At 42.5% G+C, this 20,467-nt stretch overlaps 1 protein-coding gene and 1 long non-coding RNA gene across 6 annotated transcripts in view; both read right to left on the bottom strand.

Annotated features, from left to right (window-relative positions):
- LOC134070012 (uncharacterized) overlaps positions 1 to 20,467 on the bottom strand; it is a 274,775-nt gene that overhangs the window by 139,083 nt on the left and 115,225 nt on the right. For 3 of the 4 annotated variants that reach the window (XM_062526196.1, XM_062526198.1, XM_062526197.1), the window contains exon 5: positions 10,861 to 11,034. In XM_062526196.1, coding sequence (XP_062382180.1) covers positions 10,861 to 11,034 — 174 coding nt within the window. Of the gene's footprint in view, positions 1 to 10,860; positions 11,035 to 17,249; positions 18,896 to 20,467 lie in introns of those variants that run through there. The other variant, XM_062526199.1, reaches the window with a different exon arrangement.
- Positions 18,928 to 20,467, bottom strand: part of LOC134070694 (uncharacterized) — a 32,645-nt gene continuing 31,105 nt past the window's right edge. For both annotated transcript variants that reach the window (XR_009936960.1, XR_009936961.1), the window contains exon 5: positions 18,928 to 19,061. This is a non-coding gene — a long non-coding RNA (uncharacterized LOC134070694). The remainder of the gene's footprint in view (positions 19,062 to 20,467) is intronic.

The raw sequence follows: 20,467 nt of genomic DNA, 5'->3' as shown, positions 1-20,467 counted from the left end.
AGCAAACGTTATGCAGCTTATAGCCTGCTATTCATATTACAACTCCACCTCTTAAATTCAGCTGTTTGATTGAAGCCTCAAAATATTGTAAACAAAGTAGCATAGTTGGCTAGTTTATCATAGCCTACTCTAGCTGGTTGGACTGTTCAGTGTTCCCACGTGTGTTTAAGTTTCAAGGTAAGCTCATACTTTTTCTCCTTGGGACAGGCCCTTTAAATCTTGGAGTTGAAAAACATTGGTATTGAGATGGTCAGTCAACTTGAATGCAGAGTTTTAATCAGATGTGTGCAGCATAGCCTACTAATGATGCTAACCGTATTTAGTCGTCTTCTGTGCGTCATTGCGTTCACGATTGTGAATGTTTTGTTTGGATTAAATGTGCATGTCGAGGGGTGGGTGTCCATTGAGTGCGCAGGAGAGCGGGCCAAGGAGAATTCGTTTACTTCTATACGGTTTGGTAAAGTTGCACGCATAGTCTACAAAATTTGCCTAAGAACTTATGCTTCCACCCGCAGCGTCAGGTGCATTAGTGCGACCGCGCTTCCAAGGATGATATCGTTATGGAGACAGACTCGGTGTGCACGAAGGGGAGTCTGTGTCTGTGTCTGAGTGTCTGTGTGTGTGTGTGTGTGTGCGTGTGTACTAATGGGTGCATGACGCGTGAGTGACAGAGAGGGAGAGCAGGGAAAGGAAATTCAGCTTAACGAATGCTGCGTGTTTTTCAATAGCGTTAACAAATAAACAACATTTTAAAAAATGAACGCAGTCAATGGCCGCACGCCGGAATTCCGGCACGGTGCCGGAAAACTTTAATCCCTGTATATAGCAATATCCAATGTAAATGGATCATACCGTTCACATGTTTTCCATCCTTGATGTAAGAAGTAAGCATATTTATTCCCTGCATCGCATGCAAACTAGATCCACTGTGGTCGATCTTCAGTGTGTTAGCTTGTTGTATCTCTACATGTGCACTCTGCAGGCAGATACTAATCATCCAAATGGCACTGCTGCCATCTAGTGGTTCGGATTGCTAGTACAGTCTGTTTACAAGCCTGAAACACAGGCTCACACATGAGCCCTCCCCATTGAAAAATGCAATGGCAGTCAACGTATGTGTCTAAATTGACATTTAAAGACGTCAATGGCAGTTAATGAGTTAAATGGGATGTCAAAAATGACAAACATAAACACCAAAAATAGAATTTCAAGCAACTGTCCTAACTTTGGGTGTCTAGAAAGGCGCTATATAAATAAAATGTCTTATTATTATTATGGTTATTATTATTACTATTAATAAACAGAAGATATACAACTATGAATGTACATAGGCATACTAAGTGAGCCCAAATAAATGCATAAGAAAGGTTTGCCCGCATATGAATGATTTGGCCAAAACTAATTTAAATTTGACGAGTTTCATCACTTGCCAATGTCCTTTGTTAGTTGAATTTCAGCTGAAAATAATTTCTACACACGTAGGCCTATGCCTAATAGAACAACGTCACAACATTTTCAAAACAAACTTGCATTTTACCACTGTAAATCGGCTCCATAGACTATGCCATGTAAATGAAAAATAGTTATTAAAATAAGTCACATATATAATACATATTGCACATATATAAACTATATAACTATATATTATTCTCATGCCCGACTGACAGGAGCCCTTGCGACATCTGCTGTGAGAAAAGAGAACAGCAGCCTGAAAAAACATGGCCAAACGTGAGACTGGCAGTGTTGTCACATAAGCAAGAGCACAATAGCTCTAAACTAGCTTGTACCGGTGTGCTTTTGATCATGTAAAAATACTGGGTGATAAAACACGCGTATTTAGGAAAAGTCGTGAACGTAGGGTCCTGGAATTTAATCGATTTTTTTTTTAATCACTGTGGTCAAAAGACCGCAGCCCGGCAGTTCTAGGTATTTTTAGGTCAAACCAACATGGCGCTTCAAGTAATACGTCTCAGCGGACAAATGACCGGTGCTTGGCGCTTCTGGGGCCCGATTATGCAGACGGCGCAATGAGCTTAGAGCGACTTGGGCAACCTATCATTACTATTCTCTGCGAGCGCATCCTTCATTTTTCCAGTGCAAATGTACGTTCTCTAGATAGGAGATGATATCGCGCCCTAACGGCCGTGTCAGTGAAGAGAAGAGGTGTGGTCCGGCGCAAAGCTCGCCAGTCGCTAATATATGGATGCAGAAAGTAAGTGCGCCACTGACCAGGAAAACGTTAGTCGAGACATTAGATTAGATTAGATAGTACTTTATTGTCTGTTACACAAGGGTTACAGAAAATTTTCTTTGACAAGGCTCCAATCACAAATAAACATTCACACAGACATATAAGGACAAGACATGGGGTGTTGAGGTATCAGCTGTGGTAATCATTTTGTGTTGTTCAGTATGGTTATTGCAGAAGGGATGAAGGATTTCTTGTAATTCTTCCGGGCCAGTGGTACATTGAAACGCCTGCCTGATGGTAGTAGCTGGAAGGAGTGATGGAGGGGGTGAGAGTGGTCCGCTGTGATCAGTTTGGCTTTCCTGATCACTGAGCGACTGTACAGCTCAGATAGGGGGGTGTGGGGGGAACCAGTTATTTTGGCAGCATGGTTTACTATCCGGGAGAGTCTTGTTTTGTGCTTGATGGTGACTTGGTTGTACCAGGAAGATATGTTGAAAGTGAGAACTGATTCAATGAGGGAGCGGTAGACCAAGGTTAGTACGTCCTTGCTGACCTGAAATGTCCTGAGTTTCCTGAGCAGATGAAGACGTTGTTGTGCTTTCTTGAATATTGTATTGGTGTGTTGTGAAAAGGACAGGGAAGTGTCTATTTCTGTGCCCAGGTACTTGAATACCTGCACTTGCTCCACTAGCTGACCCTGGATGTTAAGTGGCTGGAACAGAGGTGATGCCTTGTCTCTGCCCCCACAGCATAGCTCCTTTGTTTTTGCAATGTTGAGCTCTAAGGAGAGCTCAACAAAAGTTTCAGACAGGTTGTCCACTGCCTGCTGGTATCGGGCTAGGGCATCAGTGTGGGACATGTGTGCAACCAAGGCAATGTCTGCATATTTAAAAAGTGCCATACCTTCACTGTTACACTGAATGCTGTTAGTGTACACTGAGAAGAGGATTGGGGATAAAACACAGCCTTGGGGGAGTCCAGAGTTTAAAATGAGCTTTGTTGATTTAGCCCCATTAAAAGACACCTGTTGTGGTCTGTCCAGCAGAAAGTGCTTTATCCAGAGGGTGAGTGTTGGGTGAACCTGAAGATCTGATAGGTGATGTAAAAGTTTGTTGATGCTCACTGTGTTAAAAGCTGAGGAAAAGTCCATGAATAAAATCCTGGTGTGTGGGTGTGCTGAGTCCAGGTTTTTGGTGACAGTGTCTAAAAGTGTGAGGCTTGCATCCTCCACACCACGTCTTGCCCTGTAGGCAAACTGGTATGGGTCTAGCTTGTCTGCCACCATGCCTGATAGGAGGTTACAGACCACCTTCTCCATGCATTTGCACAGCACAGATGTTAGTGCCACTGGTCTGTAGTCCTTCAGGGCCTTAGCAGGTGGGTCATTCCACGCCAAATCAATCAGAGCCCACGCACTTGCGTCTCAAAAAAATCTGAAAAAAATACCATGTGTGCCTATGTTACCCAGGAGACACTCTGTAAAATGTTTTTGTGCTAAGATCAATACTTTTCAAGTAACAGCCAGTTTTACAGAGGGAGGGGGGTGTCAAATTTGGTGCATTTTGCCCTTGTTCAGGGTGGGAAATGAAAAAGAAAGATTTGCATAAGACAAGTCAAATTGGTGTTTTTAAAAAGAAGAGGTAATGCAGATTATAGAAAAAAATATAAAAAAAATCTTTGTATATTCCCACAAGGTGTTAGGGTGCTCTGAATATGAGATCCAAATTTATTTTTCAAACTTGTGAGGTCTGCTGTTCAGTCCCTGATGGATTTTCTTTTCTCTTCATTGCTTTTTCGGAGAGTGTTTCTACTTATCTCAATAAGAAAAAAAACCCAAGAGTCTATGTTGAGTAAAAATGTGTCTTCTGAAGGCCTAAACAGAACACAGCCAAAAACTCCAATAAAATGTTGATCAACTTTGAGGGACTGCTATGACCATGCAGGATCATCCAGACTACTCGTAATGATTTTACTGCATACTATTCCTATTTATGCACCAGCCTGCAAAATTTGAGCCTCCTACGGATTCTAGTTTTTGAGCAATGAGCTTGTGAACTTTGACAAAAAAAAGAGGCAGAACAAATTTGACACCCCCCTCCCCCTGTAAAACTGGCTGTTACTTGAAAAGTATTGATCTTACCACAAAAACATTTTACAGAGTGTCTCCTGGGTAACATAGGCACACATGGTATTTTTTTCAGATTTTTTTGAGACGCAAGTGCGTGGGCTCTGGTTGATTTTGCGTGGAATGACCCAGGTGCCTTTTTGGGGATGGGAATGATGGTGGTTTCCCTCCACTGGTCAGGGACACAGCCAGAGTCCAGTAGGTGTTGGAACAGCCTGGTGAGAACGCCACTTAGCTGAGTGGAGCATTCCTTTAGCGCCCTCCCTCTAAGCCTGTCAGGGCCAGAGGCCTTGTGTGGATTAATTCTGCGCAGTGTGGAGGTCACCAGCTGTTCATCAATGCGGAGGGATTGGAGACTGGAGCTGGTGGCTAGGGGGGCCCAGGTGGATGCTGTGCTGTCCCCATTGAAGCGGGTGAAGAAGATGTTTAATTCCTCTGCCAGAGTTGGATCAGGGCAGGCAGTCTCTGCAGGTTTGGGTGTTCTGCCCATCATGATGTTCAAGCCTTGCCATGCTTCCCTCGCATTCCCAGAAATTAATTTCTGCTCCACCTTGTTCTTATAGTCAATTTTAGCCAGCTTGGCCTTCCTCCTAAACTCCTTCTCCAGTTCCCTCACCCTGGGTTTATCTCCATCCAGGAAGGCCTTCTTCTTCTGGACCAGGCAGATTTTCATGTCCTTGTTAACCCATTTTTTATTGTTTGGGAAGATGCTTATTTGTTTGATGGGTGTTACAGTATCCTCACAAAATAGAATGTAGGAGGTAAGTAGGTCTGTTAAAAAGTTAAAATCATTGTCACTGTCGTTAAAAAACAAATCCCAGTCTGTTGATTCAAAACAGCCCCTTAGGGATTCAGCTGCCTCCTTATTCCAGACTCTAATGTGTTGTGTTATGGGTTCCCCCGTTTTCAAACGTGACCTGTAACTTGGCAGTAACAAAATAACATTGTGATCTGAACGGCCTAGGGGTGGGCGTGCTTTTGAAATATAGGCGTCTGGGATGTTACTGAAGCATAAATCTAGTATATTCTGCATTCTGGTGGGGATCGTAACATGTTGCTCTAAGTTTGGCAGGTAGGAGGTGATATCGCACCTGTTAAAGTCACCCAGAATAAACACTGGCTGGTCTCCAGTCTGATTGACAGCTCTGTTATAGCTCTCAGCTATGTGTTCAGCGGCTAGATTAAAGTCAGGCCCTGGAACATATACTAAGATGACAGTGATCTGGGAGAATTCCCGGGGTAGATAGTGTGGTCTAAAAGACACAGTCATTGTCTCGTAGTGTTTGCAGGACACAGTCTCCCTCAACGTAGTGTTTGTTGCCCACTTGTCATTGACAGCCATGCAGAGCCCGCCCCCAATTGACTTCCGTGTTTTTATCGCGTCTCTGTCAAAGCGAATGATAGTAAAACCATCTAGCTCGAAGTTTGTATCCTCAGTAAGCCATGTCTCGGTAAAGCAAAAGAGACTGGTTTGCCGATAATCCAGGTCGTATCTGATGAGTGTGGAAAGTTCCTCGGCCTTGTTCCGTTCGAGAGGGTTATGGCAGGTAAGGGTAGCCGACTGCCTCTCCTCCTTAATCTGTTCCGTATCCCACCTCTCGAGCCTCTTTTCCTTCGTATCCGCTTTCTCTTGTGCCCCCGAAGTATTTCGAGTGGAATGCAGCTTGTATGGAGGGATCCATCGGTTCCCGGCTGGTGTCTCAGCTCCATTAGGTAGTTCCGTGAGTAGGTGCGCCTACCTGGAGCTGCGGTGAGAGGCTGCACTGGTTGTACGCGAAGTCCATTTACAAGCTTTAGATTAGCGACCATTAGCCATAAATAGGCTAGGTAGAGAGCGTTTTCACTCAACATCTCGACAAACAAAACGTAAAGAGATGACATAAAGTAGAACGGTAAAAACTTCACGGTAAAACACGCAAACGCTGAGCCATGTCAGGAGTCGCTCACACAGAGTAGCGCCCCCCCCCCAGATAGCCATTACGTAGCCTGCAGCATACGCACAGCTGAAAGGCTATTTTATGAGCGCATGAGGGTTGGGGATATGGAAGAGTGCACAGTGCGCGCACACACCCTACTTCTTTCATCAGCAGGAGCGCGCAGCCCGAATATAATTAAATAATATTTGTCCGTTTCTCGGTTTTAGGTTCCTGTATTGGTCAGCAAAAAGTAGCCTTCATAGCATAACATCCACATGCAACAATACAACAACAGCGTCTAACAGTGATCTGCTCATTTAGACAACATTACACAGCCCTATGGCTAAGTTACTTTTAGTTTTGTTCTAGCGTACCTTTAACGTCTGGCATTAACCCTCTAAGCGCCACAGGCGGATATAGTTGATAAGATACGGTACTGAATAAAACGGCCGATTTAGTCAAATAGGGTGTCAAACTTCGTTCAAACTCCCTGCCACTAGTTGGCAGACATGTCATACTACGTCCCTGACTCAGAATTACGTCATGCTTCTATACAAAATATTCGAGCAAGGGCGCTTTAAATCAGTGCAAAATATCAGCTGAGCTAGTTTGCTGTGAGCCATTGTACCGGAGCGGTATTGCTAACGTAAACGACTATTAGCATTAGATAATCGTCTAAACACATCAAAAAAGTTTACCAGGAATGAAGTACTGGGTCATCTGTTTGCTGACAGTGATTCTGAAGGGGAATATCATGAATATCAATGCCATGCTTCATGCGTCTCTGCCTAGCAGTAACGCAGCTGGACAAGTTGATAGTTTAGTCACACCAAACACAAACGTGGATCCTTTGCCCAATGTCAGTGTTATGAAAAGTGTTTCACGGGGTTTAGGTGTTCATCGGGAAATTAGAAGACCCTCATAAGACGTGTTAGTTGTGTAGAGAATGAAAATAGCGTCGGGGGACTGCCTTTTATTTATCGCGCTAGCCATGATTGCTCCGTCCTCCGTGTGCCTCTCCATAATTGCAATAACGGTAACGTGATAGAGCCTAGCATTAGATAATCGCCTAAACCCATCAAAACGGTAACGTGATAGAGCCTTTTGTCTAATACTAATGGGTATGTTGGTATGGAGGTCTATAAGTGTCCATGGGAGAGCTGTGGGGCAACGTAGAAGCAGTGTGGCGAGTTGCAAATAGAATGAGAATGGACAGAGCATGCTGATTCACTCCACTCAGGAGGCACGGGTGGCAGACCTATAGGCTGCCGTCAGACAAAATAGGCTACAGGTGCAGGCAGTGTGAGGTGGGTTTTTGTATCATGCTCTGCAATGAGAGGTACCACACCATGACACACTACAAGAACTGTCACCTGGATGATTAGGGATTCATTATCTCCACAGCAAAAAAAAATGCTTTTTGATTTGCATTCCCGTTATCATCATTCCCATCATCTTGCCATTTATTCGTAATTATTCACATTGTTGATTTACTATTTCACTGACCATTAGTATGGTACAATGTGTGTTTTTTTAGTGTGTACATGTCCTTTTGATGTGTATGTCAGCTAACCCCCCCCCCCCCCCCCCTTAAAACACACACACACAAAATGGCAGATCTAAAGGCCACAGTCAGACAAAATACAGGTGTAGGCAGTGTGGGGTGGGTCTTTGTGTTGTGCCCTGCAATGAGAGGTACCACACCATGAAATACTACAAGAAGTGTCAACTGGATGAATAGGAATTCATTATCTCAACAGCAGAAGGCCTGCTACATAAATTCGCAGCATCGTCATCATTCATCATGTTGCTATTATAGCCTAATGATTTACACTGTTGATTTACTATTTCCCTGACCATTTAGTATTGTACAATGAATGTTTTTTGTGTGTGTGAATGTCCTTGTGATGTGTATTATCTGTCAGGAAAAAAAAAAAAAAATTCAACCAATAAAACAAAAAAATTCAAGAAAATTCTAAAATCCGGATGGCCGCCACCATTTGACGTCATTATGACGTCAAAATATGCAAATTAGCTGGATAATTGTAATCCCCACATAAACTTTGGGCCATCCGTAGTATTTCTCTAATTTACAGAAAGTCTCTATCTCTTATCACTTTTAAGTTAAAGCCTTTTGAAATTGAGATGTCAAAATCGAACGTTTTTGGAAAAAACCTCTGGCGCCTAATTAAACAGCTGTAGCGTTCTGACAATTGTCTACCTTCTTATTGCTCATATGGAATAACTCCTCTAACTGCCTCCATCCTCCATCCTTTCTGTTTTGTATGTTTAAAAGAACTTGCGATATCCATGATGAGTAGGCTATTGAGTTAGTGAATTAACTTCACATTTTGTGCTGATAGAAAGAAATGAAAGAAAACAACAAGTAGCCTAGATGCGCGCCTGCGTGCATAATCTCTCCTGTTCAAACTAAATGTGTGAGCGTGCATATAGCGCTGCATTAAATTAATTTTGATAACGTGTTGACTGACTTCTTCTGAAAATAGAAAATTGTAAATAGCCTGATGGAAGGCAGCTAATGGGATGCTGTGCATATTGGGAGGGTACGGTATGCCAATTTGGTGTGAATACACACAGACACACAAGGGAAATTTAATAATGATAATGATCAATAGTGAGAACTGGCTTCTGGCTATTGCTGCAGCTGCTGCGTTCATTCTGAAATCATCCATTTAAGTCATAAGCCCCGAGAGACCCTAGGCTAGTGCCTAAACCCGCCCCCCCCTTAGCTTGCTTTTCTAAGATGGTAACTATAAGTCGATTTGATTTCATGAAACAAAGGCACAGCAACGACAAATGTAACGGTGTATTCATAGATAATCATTCTTCCGCCAATAAATATTTCCTCCATATAAATGGTTGCCATGCAACATCGAGACTAGGGTTGGGCATCGATAACCGGTTCCGTCTTGGAACCGGGTTTAACTTATCAATTCCATCGACATCGTACGTCTTTTTTGTTATCGATTCCCTTAACGATTCCCTGAGCCTGCATGACGTCGGACCTTTTCCGGTTTTCCTGAAATGTTGTGTTACTACACGCCCTCTGCGACGACTCATACTACAAGTCAAATCGTGTAAGGGTAGTAATACCAGCAATATGTTAAAACATTTGTCCGTGAAGCATGGGATTAAGCTCCAAGAGTGTCATGTGTTTGACAGACTACGGAGGGGTGCTAACGTTGCCCGGTCCAGGGCTCCAGAGTGCATATGCGCCCAAAATGTTTAAGAGTGTGCCTGAAAATAATTCTAGGTGCACCTGACGCTGCTCGGGTGAAAGCATACGTTTCCTTCACAAGTTTTAATTGTAGACTATGCGTGCAACTTTGCCATAACTGTATATAAGTAACCCCCTTGGCCCGCTCTCTCTCTCTCTCCCTCTCCCTCTCTCGTGCGCGACACCCGCCCCTCGACATGCACATTCACAATAATGAAAGCAATGACGCATAGAAGACAACTAGCGACATTATAATTAATTTCGGTTAGCATAGCGTAGGCTACTGCACAAATTTGATTCAAACTCTTGCATTCAAGTTGACTGATCATCTCAATGTTTTCCAACTCTAAGACTCAAAAGGGCCTGTCCCAAGGAGACAAAGTATTAGCCTACCTTGCAACTTAAACACACGTGGGGAAACTGAACAGTCCAACCAGTAGACTATAATAAGCTAGCCAACTATGCTACTTTGTTTACTATTTGAGGCTTCAAGCCGACAGCTGAATTAAAGAGGCAGAGTTGTAATATGAATAGTCATGAATGTCATGAATATCAGAAATGTCAGTAGTAGGCTATCTATAGTGATCGTTATATATATATATATATATATATATATATATAATATGATATATTTATATATATATAATATAATATAATTCTTTATATATTCTAATTAGAATATATAAAGAATGATATTATATTATATATATACACTGTAGGCTATATATACATCTTTATACTTCTTTATAAAGAATACGTATATTCCTTATTGTGTTTTAAATAAAGACAAGCTTTTTCTACGCCTTATTGTTCAAAAATCATTCACATTATATGAAAGGAGAGCGATAAAAGGTGACCTTTTGGCGTTAAAGGCGATGCAATGAAAAATGTGGGTGCACCTACATTTTTTGGGAATCGATAAGAGAATTGATAAGGAATTGGATTGATAGGCAGAATCGATAATGCCATCGATATTGATAAAAACGTATCAATACCCATCCCTAATCGAGACGCAGCCACTTTGTGCAAGTTGTGGTAGTGCATTAACGAAATGCGGTCAAAGTGTATGTTTGTGTTGGATTTTATAACAGCATCAAACGTGATTCAGCCAATCATCATCAAGGACCGGAACTATCCGTGTTAGAAAATAATATTCACACATCATGTACATCATTTACACAATTTTCCAGCATAAAATTTGGGAAGGCTCAGCCTTTCAGCGCGATTGACTTGCGACAATGCCCATTTGATCCTGAGAATAGAGCCCCTAGTGTTAAAACACACACACATACACAGAGTAGTGTACTACTCCCTATGAAGCCCCTCTATCCACACTCATCAGTGGATTCTCCCCCTACACATAGATCTGTTGTTGTGTGTTCAGACTCACTCTAGTTTTTCCAGTTTGCAGTGGGGATTCTTCAGGAGCTCTGAGAGATGCTGAACTCCTGCATCATGAAGCTCATTGTCACTCAGGTTCAGCTCCTTCAAATTGCAGGACTTTGAACTGGCAGCTGACGCTATCACAGCACAGCTCTTCTCTGTGAGGGAACAACTACTCAGCCTGGAGAAACATAACACATGACCACATATCAGATTATTACACTCACATAATGTACATCTAACTATACAACACACACACACACACACTTGGAATAACACTTGGGAGCACTTTGACTGCTCTGTAATATCCTCACTCCAAAGTGAAACTGAAGGTGCAAGAGTGATGATATTACTGCGCCGAGTCAAAGTGCTTCCAGGCGTTATTCTGCCACACAATATAGTTATCCCTCTTACCCATTTAGAAATGCACCACGTTTTATTTTGTCTCACCATACTTGGTTGTGTGACTGTATTTTAATAGGGAAAACATGGAGGTGTTTGGTCGCTTCTAACTTCATCTCTGTTTGGATCCTAATGAATGAACTGGGCTAGCTAAGTGCTATCAAAGTAGCGCCGCACACCAGAGCCAGTGAGTGCATGCACTGAAACGCGAGAGGTAGGCATCAACTCATCTTAGTTAAAGGTAGGGTAGGAGATCATGGAAAACGATTCCAGCAAAGCTGCATTTTGAAAATACACAGGTCAAAAGTCTCAACCCCTTTATTCAGACTTCCCCCCGAAGCCACGCCGCAGAGTACAGGGCTGTGTCCAGAAGTCAAGCGTGCACGCTGGGCAGTGTGCATTTTCAGGAAGTTACGTCAGAATAGACTGTTCAAAAGTCAAGCGCTCTCACTAGTTGGGTACTTCGTTTGGCGTGATTTCCAAGCGTGCATCGATCATCTTTTTTGCCCTCAGGTATCCCATAATCCATTGCGCAGCGCAAGTCAAGCTCCACACGTCATGCAAATCGTCAACACACCCCCCTCCCCGAGTCAGGTGACGCCAACTAGTTAGTGCAGTCCAAGCTAACTACGACGCTACTGGAAAGAAGGTACTATCCAGCGTGCACGCTCGACTTCTGGACAGAGCCCAGGAACGTGTAATGCTTGTTCACGAGCGGGAGGGAGGAGCAGATTGCAGTTTGATAGATGCATCAGAATCCAATTATCGTTAACAGTCCATTCAATATGAATGGATTGTTTTTTTCCTGGATTGTTCATTCTAGAGGCCACTAAGACTTTTAATTTTTGTGACAAAACTTTTAATGAATTGGTTGCAAGGGGGTGTGATTTCTAAACTTTGATTCTTAGTGCGCCCTGACTTAGAAATAATTATTCTTCATAAAATCACCTGTTCCACAATTATTGGCACCCCTAACAAATCCTAGGAAATAAATGCAATTAAAGTATTTCTGTCATTTCTACAGCAGTTTACAAAGTTGATAAGAGTATGTAGGAAAATCTTAACATCTTGTTTCCCTGGGGTATAAATATGACGTGACACAGTGGCCATTCCTCTTCAACATGGGAAAGACAAAGGAACACACCGTTCAGAGTAAGGCAGATGTGTGTTGACCTTCACAAGTCAGGCAATGGTTACAAGAAAATAGCCACTCGCCTACACCTGCCCATATCTACAGTCAGAGGAATAGTTAAGAGTCATTGCACAAGAAAACCAGGCAAAACCAGCAGGAGGTAGGAAGATGGGGGTCGGCCAAATCGGCTCATACTTTGTATATGTGATAAGTATGTGGAACTATGAACAGCCATATACTTAAAGGAATACGCCACCCAAAAATGAAATTAAGCTAGTCTCGGTCACCCCCAGAGTTAGAACAGTGAAAAAAACCCGGTTAAAATCCGTCCGGGCATTCTCCTGCTTTGGGAGCAGCGATTTTAGCTTTAGCTTAGCACAGTTGCTGTAGATGAAGGGTGTCAGTGAGCACGTCCTCCAAAAAAGTGACCGAGACGTCTAAATTTTTTTCTAAATATATCTTGGGAGCCGTGTGTTCAAAACGAGTACAAATCATATTGCAAAATCGAACGAGACTATTACCTGGGCAGATCTTTACTTGGAACTATATTCAGCCTCATCGCCGACGAAGCACCGCTAGCTAGGCGCAAAGTTCTCACGGATTTTAACCGGGGTTTTTTTCACTGTTCTAACTCTGGGGGTGACCGAGACTAGCTTAATTTCATTTTTGGGTGGCGTATTCCTTTAAAACCCTCGAACTCTTTTTTGTTGTGGAGTTCTGGGGCCCCTCTCAGAGAACCTCAAAAATCCAACAATTCATGGCTGAAAATGACTGAAATTGCCATTTCTACCCTGATTATCCTGATAAAGATATGATCATGAGCTTTATGTTTCCATAGAGCTTAGGTAGAATAGTTTTAAAGACTGGCCCTGGGAACCTTGTTAGGGTGCATGGCATTATGAATGCTTTGAAAAACCAGGACATTTTAAATCAAAATCTGGTGGCCTCTGCCCAAAAGCTGAAGCTGTGTCGTCACTGGGTCTTTCAGCAAGATAATGACCCGAAACATATGGCCATATCTACCCAGAAATGGTTCACTAGACACCGTATCAAGCTCCTACCATGGCCATCTCAGTCCCCAGACCTCAACCCCATTGAAAACCTGTGGGGTGAGCTGAAGAGGAGAGTGCAGAGGAGAGGACCCAGGTCGCTGGATGATTTAGAGGGATTGTGCAACGAGGAATGGTCGAAGATCCCTCTTTCTGTTTTCTCCAATCTTGTGAAACACTATAGGAGAAGATTAGGTGCCGTTTTGTTGGCAAAAGGGGGTTGTACAAAGTATCAAAATCAGGGGTGCCAATAATTGTGGCACACATGATTTGATGTAAAATAATTATTTCTTAATGTGGGATTTTTTTCCTTCTGTATAAATGCACTTGAATTAAAAGTTGGATTTTACTCTTCTTTTTCATTGTGGTCCTATATTATTTAGAAAAAAATCATTTATTAGAAGCTAAAGAACACATCTTAACCAGGGGTGCCAATAATTATGGCGGGCACTGTATTGCTAAAACAAAAATCTTTACTTATTTGTCAATCTACAGCTTATGGCTGTACACAGTTTGATAGGTTTTGATTACACTAAGTTAATGTCCTTAGTAAAGTTGTAATCCTACAGTATGTTGAACTTAGTTGCCCACTTTCCATATCCATATACCCTGCCTATTAACAGCACTGTGTATTCAATTCATATTCATAACATATGAAATACAGATATAGCATCTCACATATTGTGATTAATATTTGTCTATATTATCTATTTATAATTGCAACATTTTGTCACCTCTTTGGATCCTAAGTGTGTCATGGAGGTGTCTTCGTAGGGATGGGCAAATTATTTATTTGACCGTCAAAATGATAGTGATAATAGTGGATAGCTTGATAATGGTTGATTGATGTTGCAAAGCCTGCTTCCAGGTTAAACATCTTTGACATTAGCCTAGCACTCACAACAGCATTGATATTGAATGGTGATTAACTTTTCGGAGTGATTGTTTTCACCCGGGTGTAAATAGTGGAATGGAGGCATTTTCTTATTTGCACCCAACCTGAAATGCGTGCTATCCAACATAGCGGGACCATCTTGGCAGGAGATGGCCAACCTAAAACCTACATCTAACAAGTTAGGATTATTAAAACAATATTTTAGAAGGTAAAGTGGTGCTAAATGTCCATAAACCTTGTTCAGTGAACGGGTAAAGCCGTCCATTTGTAAGCAAAATCAAGAAATACGATCTTTTTGTTTGTTTACCATTACCTAGCAACCATGACAAGTGATTCAAAGTATCGCGGACTCTCAGAGCCTGTTCACACCATTATTAGAATTAGAATGAGTCATTAGAATGCGTCTCGGGCAAATCTGATTGCAAGTGTCTCGTTCTAAAGACTGGTGTGAACAATGACCAAAACGGTTTGGAATCAGATTGTTCTTAACCACATGTGGAGGTGGTTTAAGACGCATGTATCCACATATGTTCTGTAGTGTGAACGCTCAATCCGTCCTTATGCGTCTTCGTCCATGATGATAGACCAATAGATAAACATTCGAAATTCTAAAGTTACATTCTACAGGCAAATCCGAATGCAAGTGATCAGCTGAGACGCATATTAGAATACTGGTGTGAACGAAATGCGTCTTGGCTGATCACTTGCAATCAGATTTGCCCAAGACGCATTTAATGACTAGTGTGAACAGGCTCTCAGAACGGAATGTAGTGCAGCGGATAGGTGAACGGGTTAATATTCCAGGGACCCAGGTTTGAAACTCATAAGAAGCCATGTCTTTTTTTTGGCATGCACGAACGACTTGTTTTTTCTTAGATGACGTTACCTCGCGGCAAATAAGAGTTTGTGCTTTTTGAACCTGTCAAAGATTAACTAGTTTTATTTCAGTTACAGTATGAATACAGACAGTTAAGTAGAAGTAGGTAGTTGTGAGTAGAAAGGTTTCTTGGTGTTTTGAGCCCCCAACGTAGTCAGCGCAAGGCAGCGCTGCCTGGAAGGCACTGGGGTTAGGCATGGGTTAAAGGTAGGGTATGGAATTAGCTTTTTTGGCCATTTTTGCGAAATCACTTGAAATCCTTTTCCTAACCCACTTACAGCCACTGAGTTGGAAGCACTGAAATGGAAATTAAACACATCAATCATCTGCAGAACGGGCAGGGCTCGAAAAACTCCAGCCAATAGTATTCTAAACCCCATACCATCATTTCACAGCTCATTCGTCAATCTAACGGTCTTCCTCTTCCTCCTCTCACCCGCGCGCACGAAAGCTGTTGACCGCGAGACAGTGCTGAAACGAAACTAACTAGGCCTACTGCTGCCTAGGCCTGCTGCACGTCCCATAATGTTCCCCTCTAGTTGTTCGTGTCACTTCATTTCTGTACAAACTAAGGCAGCGGATACCTATGGAAACTCAATCACCCACGCAATAAATAAGCTATGTAGCAAAAATTACACTTTACCGTGACTCAAAGAGTGTTGTAAACATGAAACCAAAACTTAACCGCTTGGAGCTACAGTGGAATAGGCGAACCAACGGGCCAGCACTAAACTCGGATATTTCAGAAGATAAACGCCCTGGTAAGAACCAAACCAGATTCTGTTAAATTCTGTCAAATATAGGCCTACACACCTATGGCTACTGAAAAATGGAAGGTGCCACCTCTAGGTGTCACAGTTTCCTCCTTGTCATTTTGGCTGCTCTGCCTGTGTTTTGTTCACCTTTGTTCAGGTGTGACCTGTGGGCGGAGTTTCGGCCTTTATACCTGCGCCTGGTGCCTCTGCTCGAGGCCTTCCTTTGTTCTTCACTTTGCGTTGGCCATTGACCAGACCGGGTGTTCTCCGCGCCATAGGCTTCGCCGTCGTTGCTATTATGTTTATTGTTGCTTATCCCCGTTTATCCTTATAACATATATTTGTATCATTATCCTTTTCCTTGTAATAAATAACCCCTAGACTGACGAGCTCCTTGACTTTTGGTCAATGTGTTGCATTCAGCGTGGCTGGCTGTAACAGGTATATCAAATGTTATTTTGGTGTATTAAAATGCATCGTTGTTTTAAAATTTCCGAACGAAAGGGCTGGTAGACTAAGGTGCTTTTACCATAACGTAGGCTATAAAATCATCTACCTTGTCTGATTTGTGGAACTATTACCTACAACCCTTTGGAGGTGAATAAAGAATGTAATTGGGGAAGTTGATGTGAGCGATTGTATGGAGACTAGAGCTCATAGTGCTGTAGACGCCAGGCTGGCATTTCATTTAGCCTGGGCATCTGAATTCTTGTTCGCGCATGAATGTGCGTCCATGGAGGGCGGGACTTGAGGTTGTATATGTTCAAAATCTGCCGGCCGTTTTCCTAATTCCATACCCAACCTTTAAGGTTAGGGTTAAGGTTAAGAGTAGGATTAAGTGTCTTTAAGTCAACAGTGGCAGCGCTGCCTGGAAGACAACTCAGAAAATAACTCTTTGATCAAGCGGTAACACTTAACGTTACAGATCGGTAATAAGTGGGTAATGTTGAAACGTAGAAACGTAGCACAAACTAATAGTAATGTTTTTAAACATTTTTGAAAAACATGGGGGGCCAGCTTAACGCAGGTGAGATCAGACTGTAGCTTCACGGAGAACAAAACACGATAAAATCTGCTTTCTCACCATGGATTCATGGGTTTACGAAACTAATAGATTGAAACGCATTATCTTTACTACTGCAAAACTAAAACATCAGAAAACACAAACAAAACTAAATTTAAACAAAGAAATGTTGAAACTCATTACTAGAAAGGCATTTGGGATGACAGGATATTGTCATCGTGGATACTGTCATCACAATATCCCAGATAAGAATTTTACTTACAGTGCTGATGTGACCACTGGAACCAATCTCTGAAGAACTTCATCTGCGCTGAGGAGTTCAGTCTCATCAGTCTCTGGTGTCTTTATGTACTTCTGCAGGTCAAACTCATCCAGCTGCTCCTCTGGAATCTTAAACTCAAATATCCTAGTCTTCCACTGTCCTGGTACAAGCACATCTACAGACAGAGTTCCAGAATTCCTGTCAATCACCTCCACTACAGCATGGCGATTCAGCTCATTCAGACAGTAGAACAGGTTGATCATTCTGTCGTAGTCATCTTTATCTCTGATCTTCTGTTTGATATACTGGACTATTTGTTCTGAGCTCTGTGGTTGACGTCTCGTCTGTGGCAGTAAGGGCATTAAGAGATTCTGATTGGACTCCAGTGAGAGGCCCAAAAGGAAGCGGAGGAAAAGGTCCAGGTGTCCATTCTTACTCTCTAAGGCCAGGTCCACTGCAGTCTTGTGTAGGTCATGCAATGTCACAGCTCTGAATAGGGCAGAGAGCTGAGAGGTTTGCTGTTGGTCAGACATGCCTCTCTCTCTGTGTCTGAAGCAGAGGAACACATAAACAGCTGCAAGAAACTCTTGAATGCTCAAATGCACAAAGCTGAACACCTTCCCCTGGTATAGCCCAGACTCCTCTCTGAAGATCTGAGTACACACCCCTGAGTACACTGATGCTTCTGTGACATCAATGCCACATTCTCTCAGGTCTTCTTCATAGAAGATCAGATTGCCCTTCTCCAGCTGCTGGAAAGCCATTTTCGCCAGTTTGAAAACTATCTCTTCATCTGTCTCTTTTCTCTCTGTGTACTTGACATTTTTTATGCTTGTCTGAATGATCAGGAAGTGAGTGTACATTTGAGTGAGTGTTCTTGGCATTTCTAGTTTGTCTAATTCAACTGATGTTCTCTCTACCACAGTGGCTAAAATCCAGCAGAAGATTGGAATGTGGCACATGATGTAGAGGCTCCTGAATGACTTTAGGTGTGTGATCGTTATGAGGGCCAAGTTCTCATCACTGAATTTCTTCCTGAAGTACTCCTCTTTCTGTGGATCATTAAATCCCCTTATTTCCGTCACCTGATCCACATATTTAAGAGAGATCTGACTGGCTGCTGCTGGCCGGGTGGTGATCCAGAGAAGAGCAGAGGGAAGCAGATTCTTCTTGATGAGGTTTGTCAGCAGCACATCCACTGAGGCTGGCTCTGTCACATCACAACATCTCAGGGTGGAATGGAAATCTAGTGGAAGTCGATACTCATCCAGACCATCTAAGATGAACATGACTCTGTGCTTTGAACTGGTGAGGCTTTTTGAAACTTTTCTTTCTGGGAAAAAGTGTTGAAGAAGCTCCACCAGACTGAGTTTTTTGTCATTCATCAGGTTCAGGTCTCGGAAATGAAAAGGAAATATGTAGTGGACATCTTGATTGGTTTGTCCTTCAGCCCAGTCCAAGCAGAACTTCAACACAGAGACTGTTTTCCCAATGCCAGCCACTCCCTTTGTCAGCACGGTTCTGATGGGTTTGTGTTGTCTGAATAAGGGTTTAAAGATGTCACTACATTTGATGGGTCTGTCATTTGCTGATTCTCCCCAAGACGCTTTTGTAATAAATGCTCTCTCTATCTGTCTGACCTCATGTTCCTCATTGACCCCTCCCCCCCCCCCTGTGATGTAGAGGTCTGTGTAGATCTCATGGAGGAGTCGGGTTTCTCCCTGATTAGGTACTCCCTCAACCAGATGCTGAAACTTGCTCTTCAGTGTGGATCGGAATTTCTCATGGACCTCTACCTGTTCAGGTGTCCACCTGGATCAATAGCAGAATCACAAATACACATTTAAGTGGAGCATGTTAACAAAACATCATCATAATATCCCTACAACAGCTAGAGTGTATGAATTCTCTACAGGAACATATTGTGATAATGCAGGGAGTTTGTAGGCTTTAACACTAGAAGCGCCGCGCCGTTCTGACCCACTTATACCTAGAAGCGCCGCGCCCCGGTCATTTGACCGCTTTGACGACCTACTAGAAGCGCCGTGCTGTTGTGAACTACTTAAAGCGCGGCGAGGCGGTCAAATGACCGCTGAGTCCTTAGACTGGGAGGCTTTTACTTACACATAATGATCGCTAGATGGCGCTTCGTGCACGAATGAAATCGTTTGGTCATAAATTCAGTTTGCACTAAGCCATGTGTCATTCGTGTCAGACCGTGTTGTTGATAATCTGTGGTTGTTTGTTTCATTAGGACATACAGCACGTTTGAGTTATCTGTTCATGTATTTGTGTTGATTTGTGTTGTTTGAGGTAAAAACTTTGGAAGAGTTCTTGAACAAACCTTAAGCAAACTTGACTTTCAACTAAAATGCTCTAAAAGTGAATGTGGCTAGTTCTAATTCACTCCCCAAATTCACTTCTATTCATTTAATAGGTATCCTATATGTTCGCGCCGCCGAAAATGATCGGACCTGGTCACCTGGAACAAAGAGCCTAACAGTCTGGTTTCAATTACACAGTAGCCAGGATTTCATGCCGCATTTTACAGGCTACCGTGGCTACTTTCTAAAACAACTTTCATTCATTTAGGGAGAAGCATCTTATAGGGTCTAGGCTAGCTACCTCGGAGGGAGGGAGATAGAGAGAGCTATGCTGAGCAGGCATAGGCGTGAGAAGTAGCATAATTTAAAATAATGAGTGAATGATATTCTCCGTTTTGCGAATGTGTATAGGCTATGTTTGCGGTGTCTGCTGAAAAAAAGCTATAGGCCTAATTGTTTCTACAATTTAAGCTAACTTCTATGTGAATTCGAGATTTAGCATTGAGACACACATTTTCACATCTCTGTCAAGCAAGGCTGTGGCTCACTGGTTAGAGCTTCGGCTTGAGGACCCAAGGGTTGTTGGTTCGATTCCCAACCTATTCATGACGGAAGTCCTTTTGAACAAGGCATCAATAAAGTAGGCTATATGCTATTCTTTTCTATTCACATAACTACACGCACGCTGGCGAATTCGAACATTCTGAAACGCAAAGATGCAAAAAGTCTAACTGGCTTAGTCAAAGTTTGTCAGATGGTGGCAGAAAATTATTGGCTGGCGAAATTATTTTTCGTTAATGGTAGGCCTAAACATATTGATTCATCCGTTTATTTCAGATAGGTTGTTCTTAAAAACCATTAACAAAAAATAATTGTTCATCGACGTTGAAAAAC

The sequence above is a fragment of the Sardina pilchardus genome, chromosome 22 (assembly GCF_963854185.1).
Source record: "Sardina pilchardus chromosome 22, fSarPil1.1, whole genome shotgun sequence".
Taxonomy (NCBI): Eukaryota; Metazoa; Chordata; class Actinopteri; order Clupeiformes; family Clupeidae; genus Sardina; species Sardina pilchardus.
This window is presented reverse-complemented; position numbering and strand designations above follow the sequence as displayed.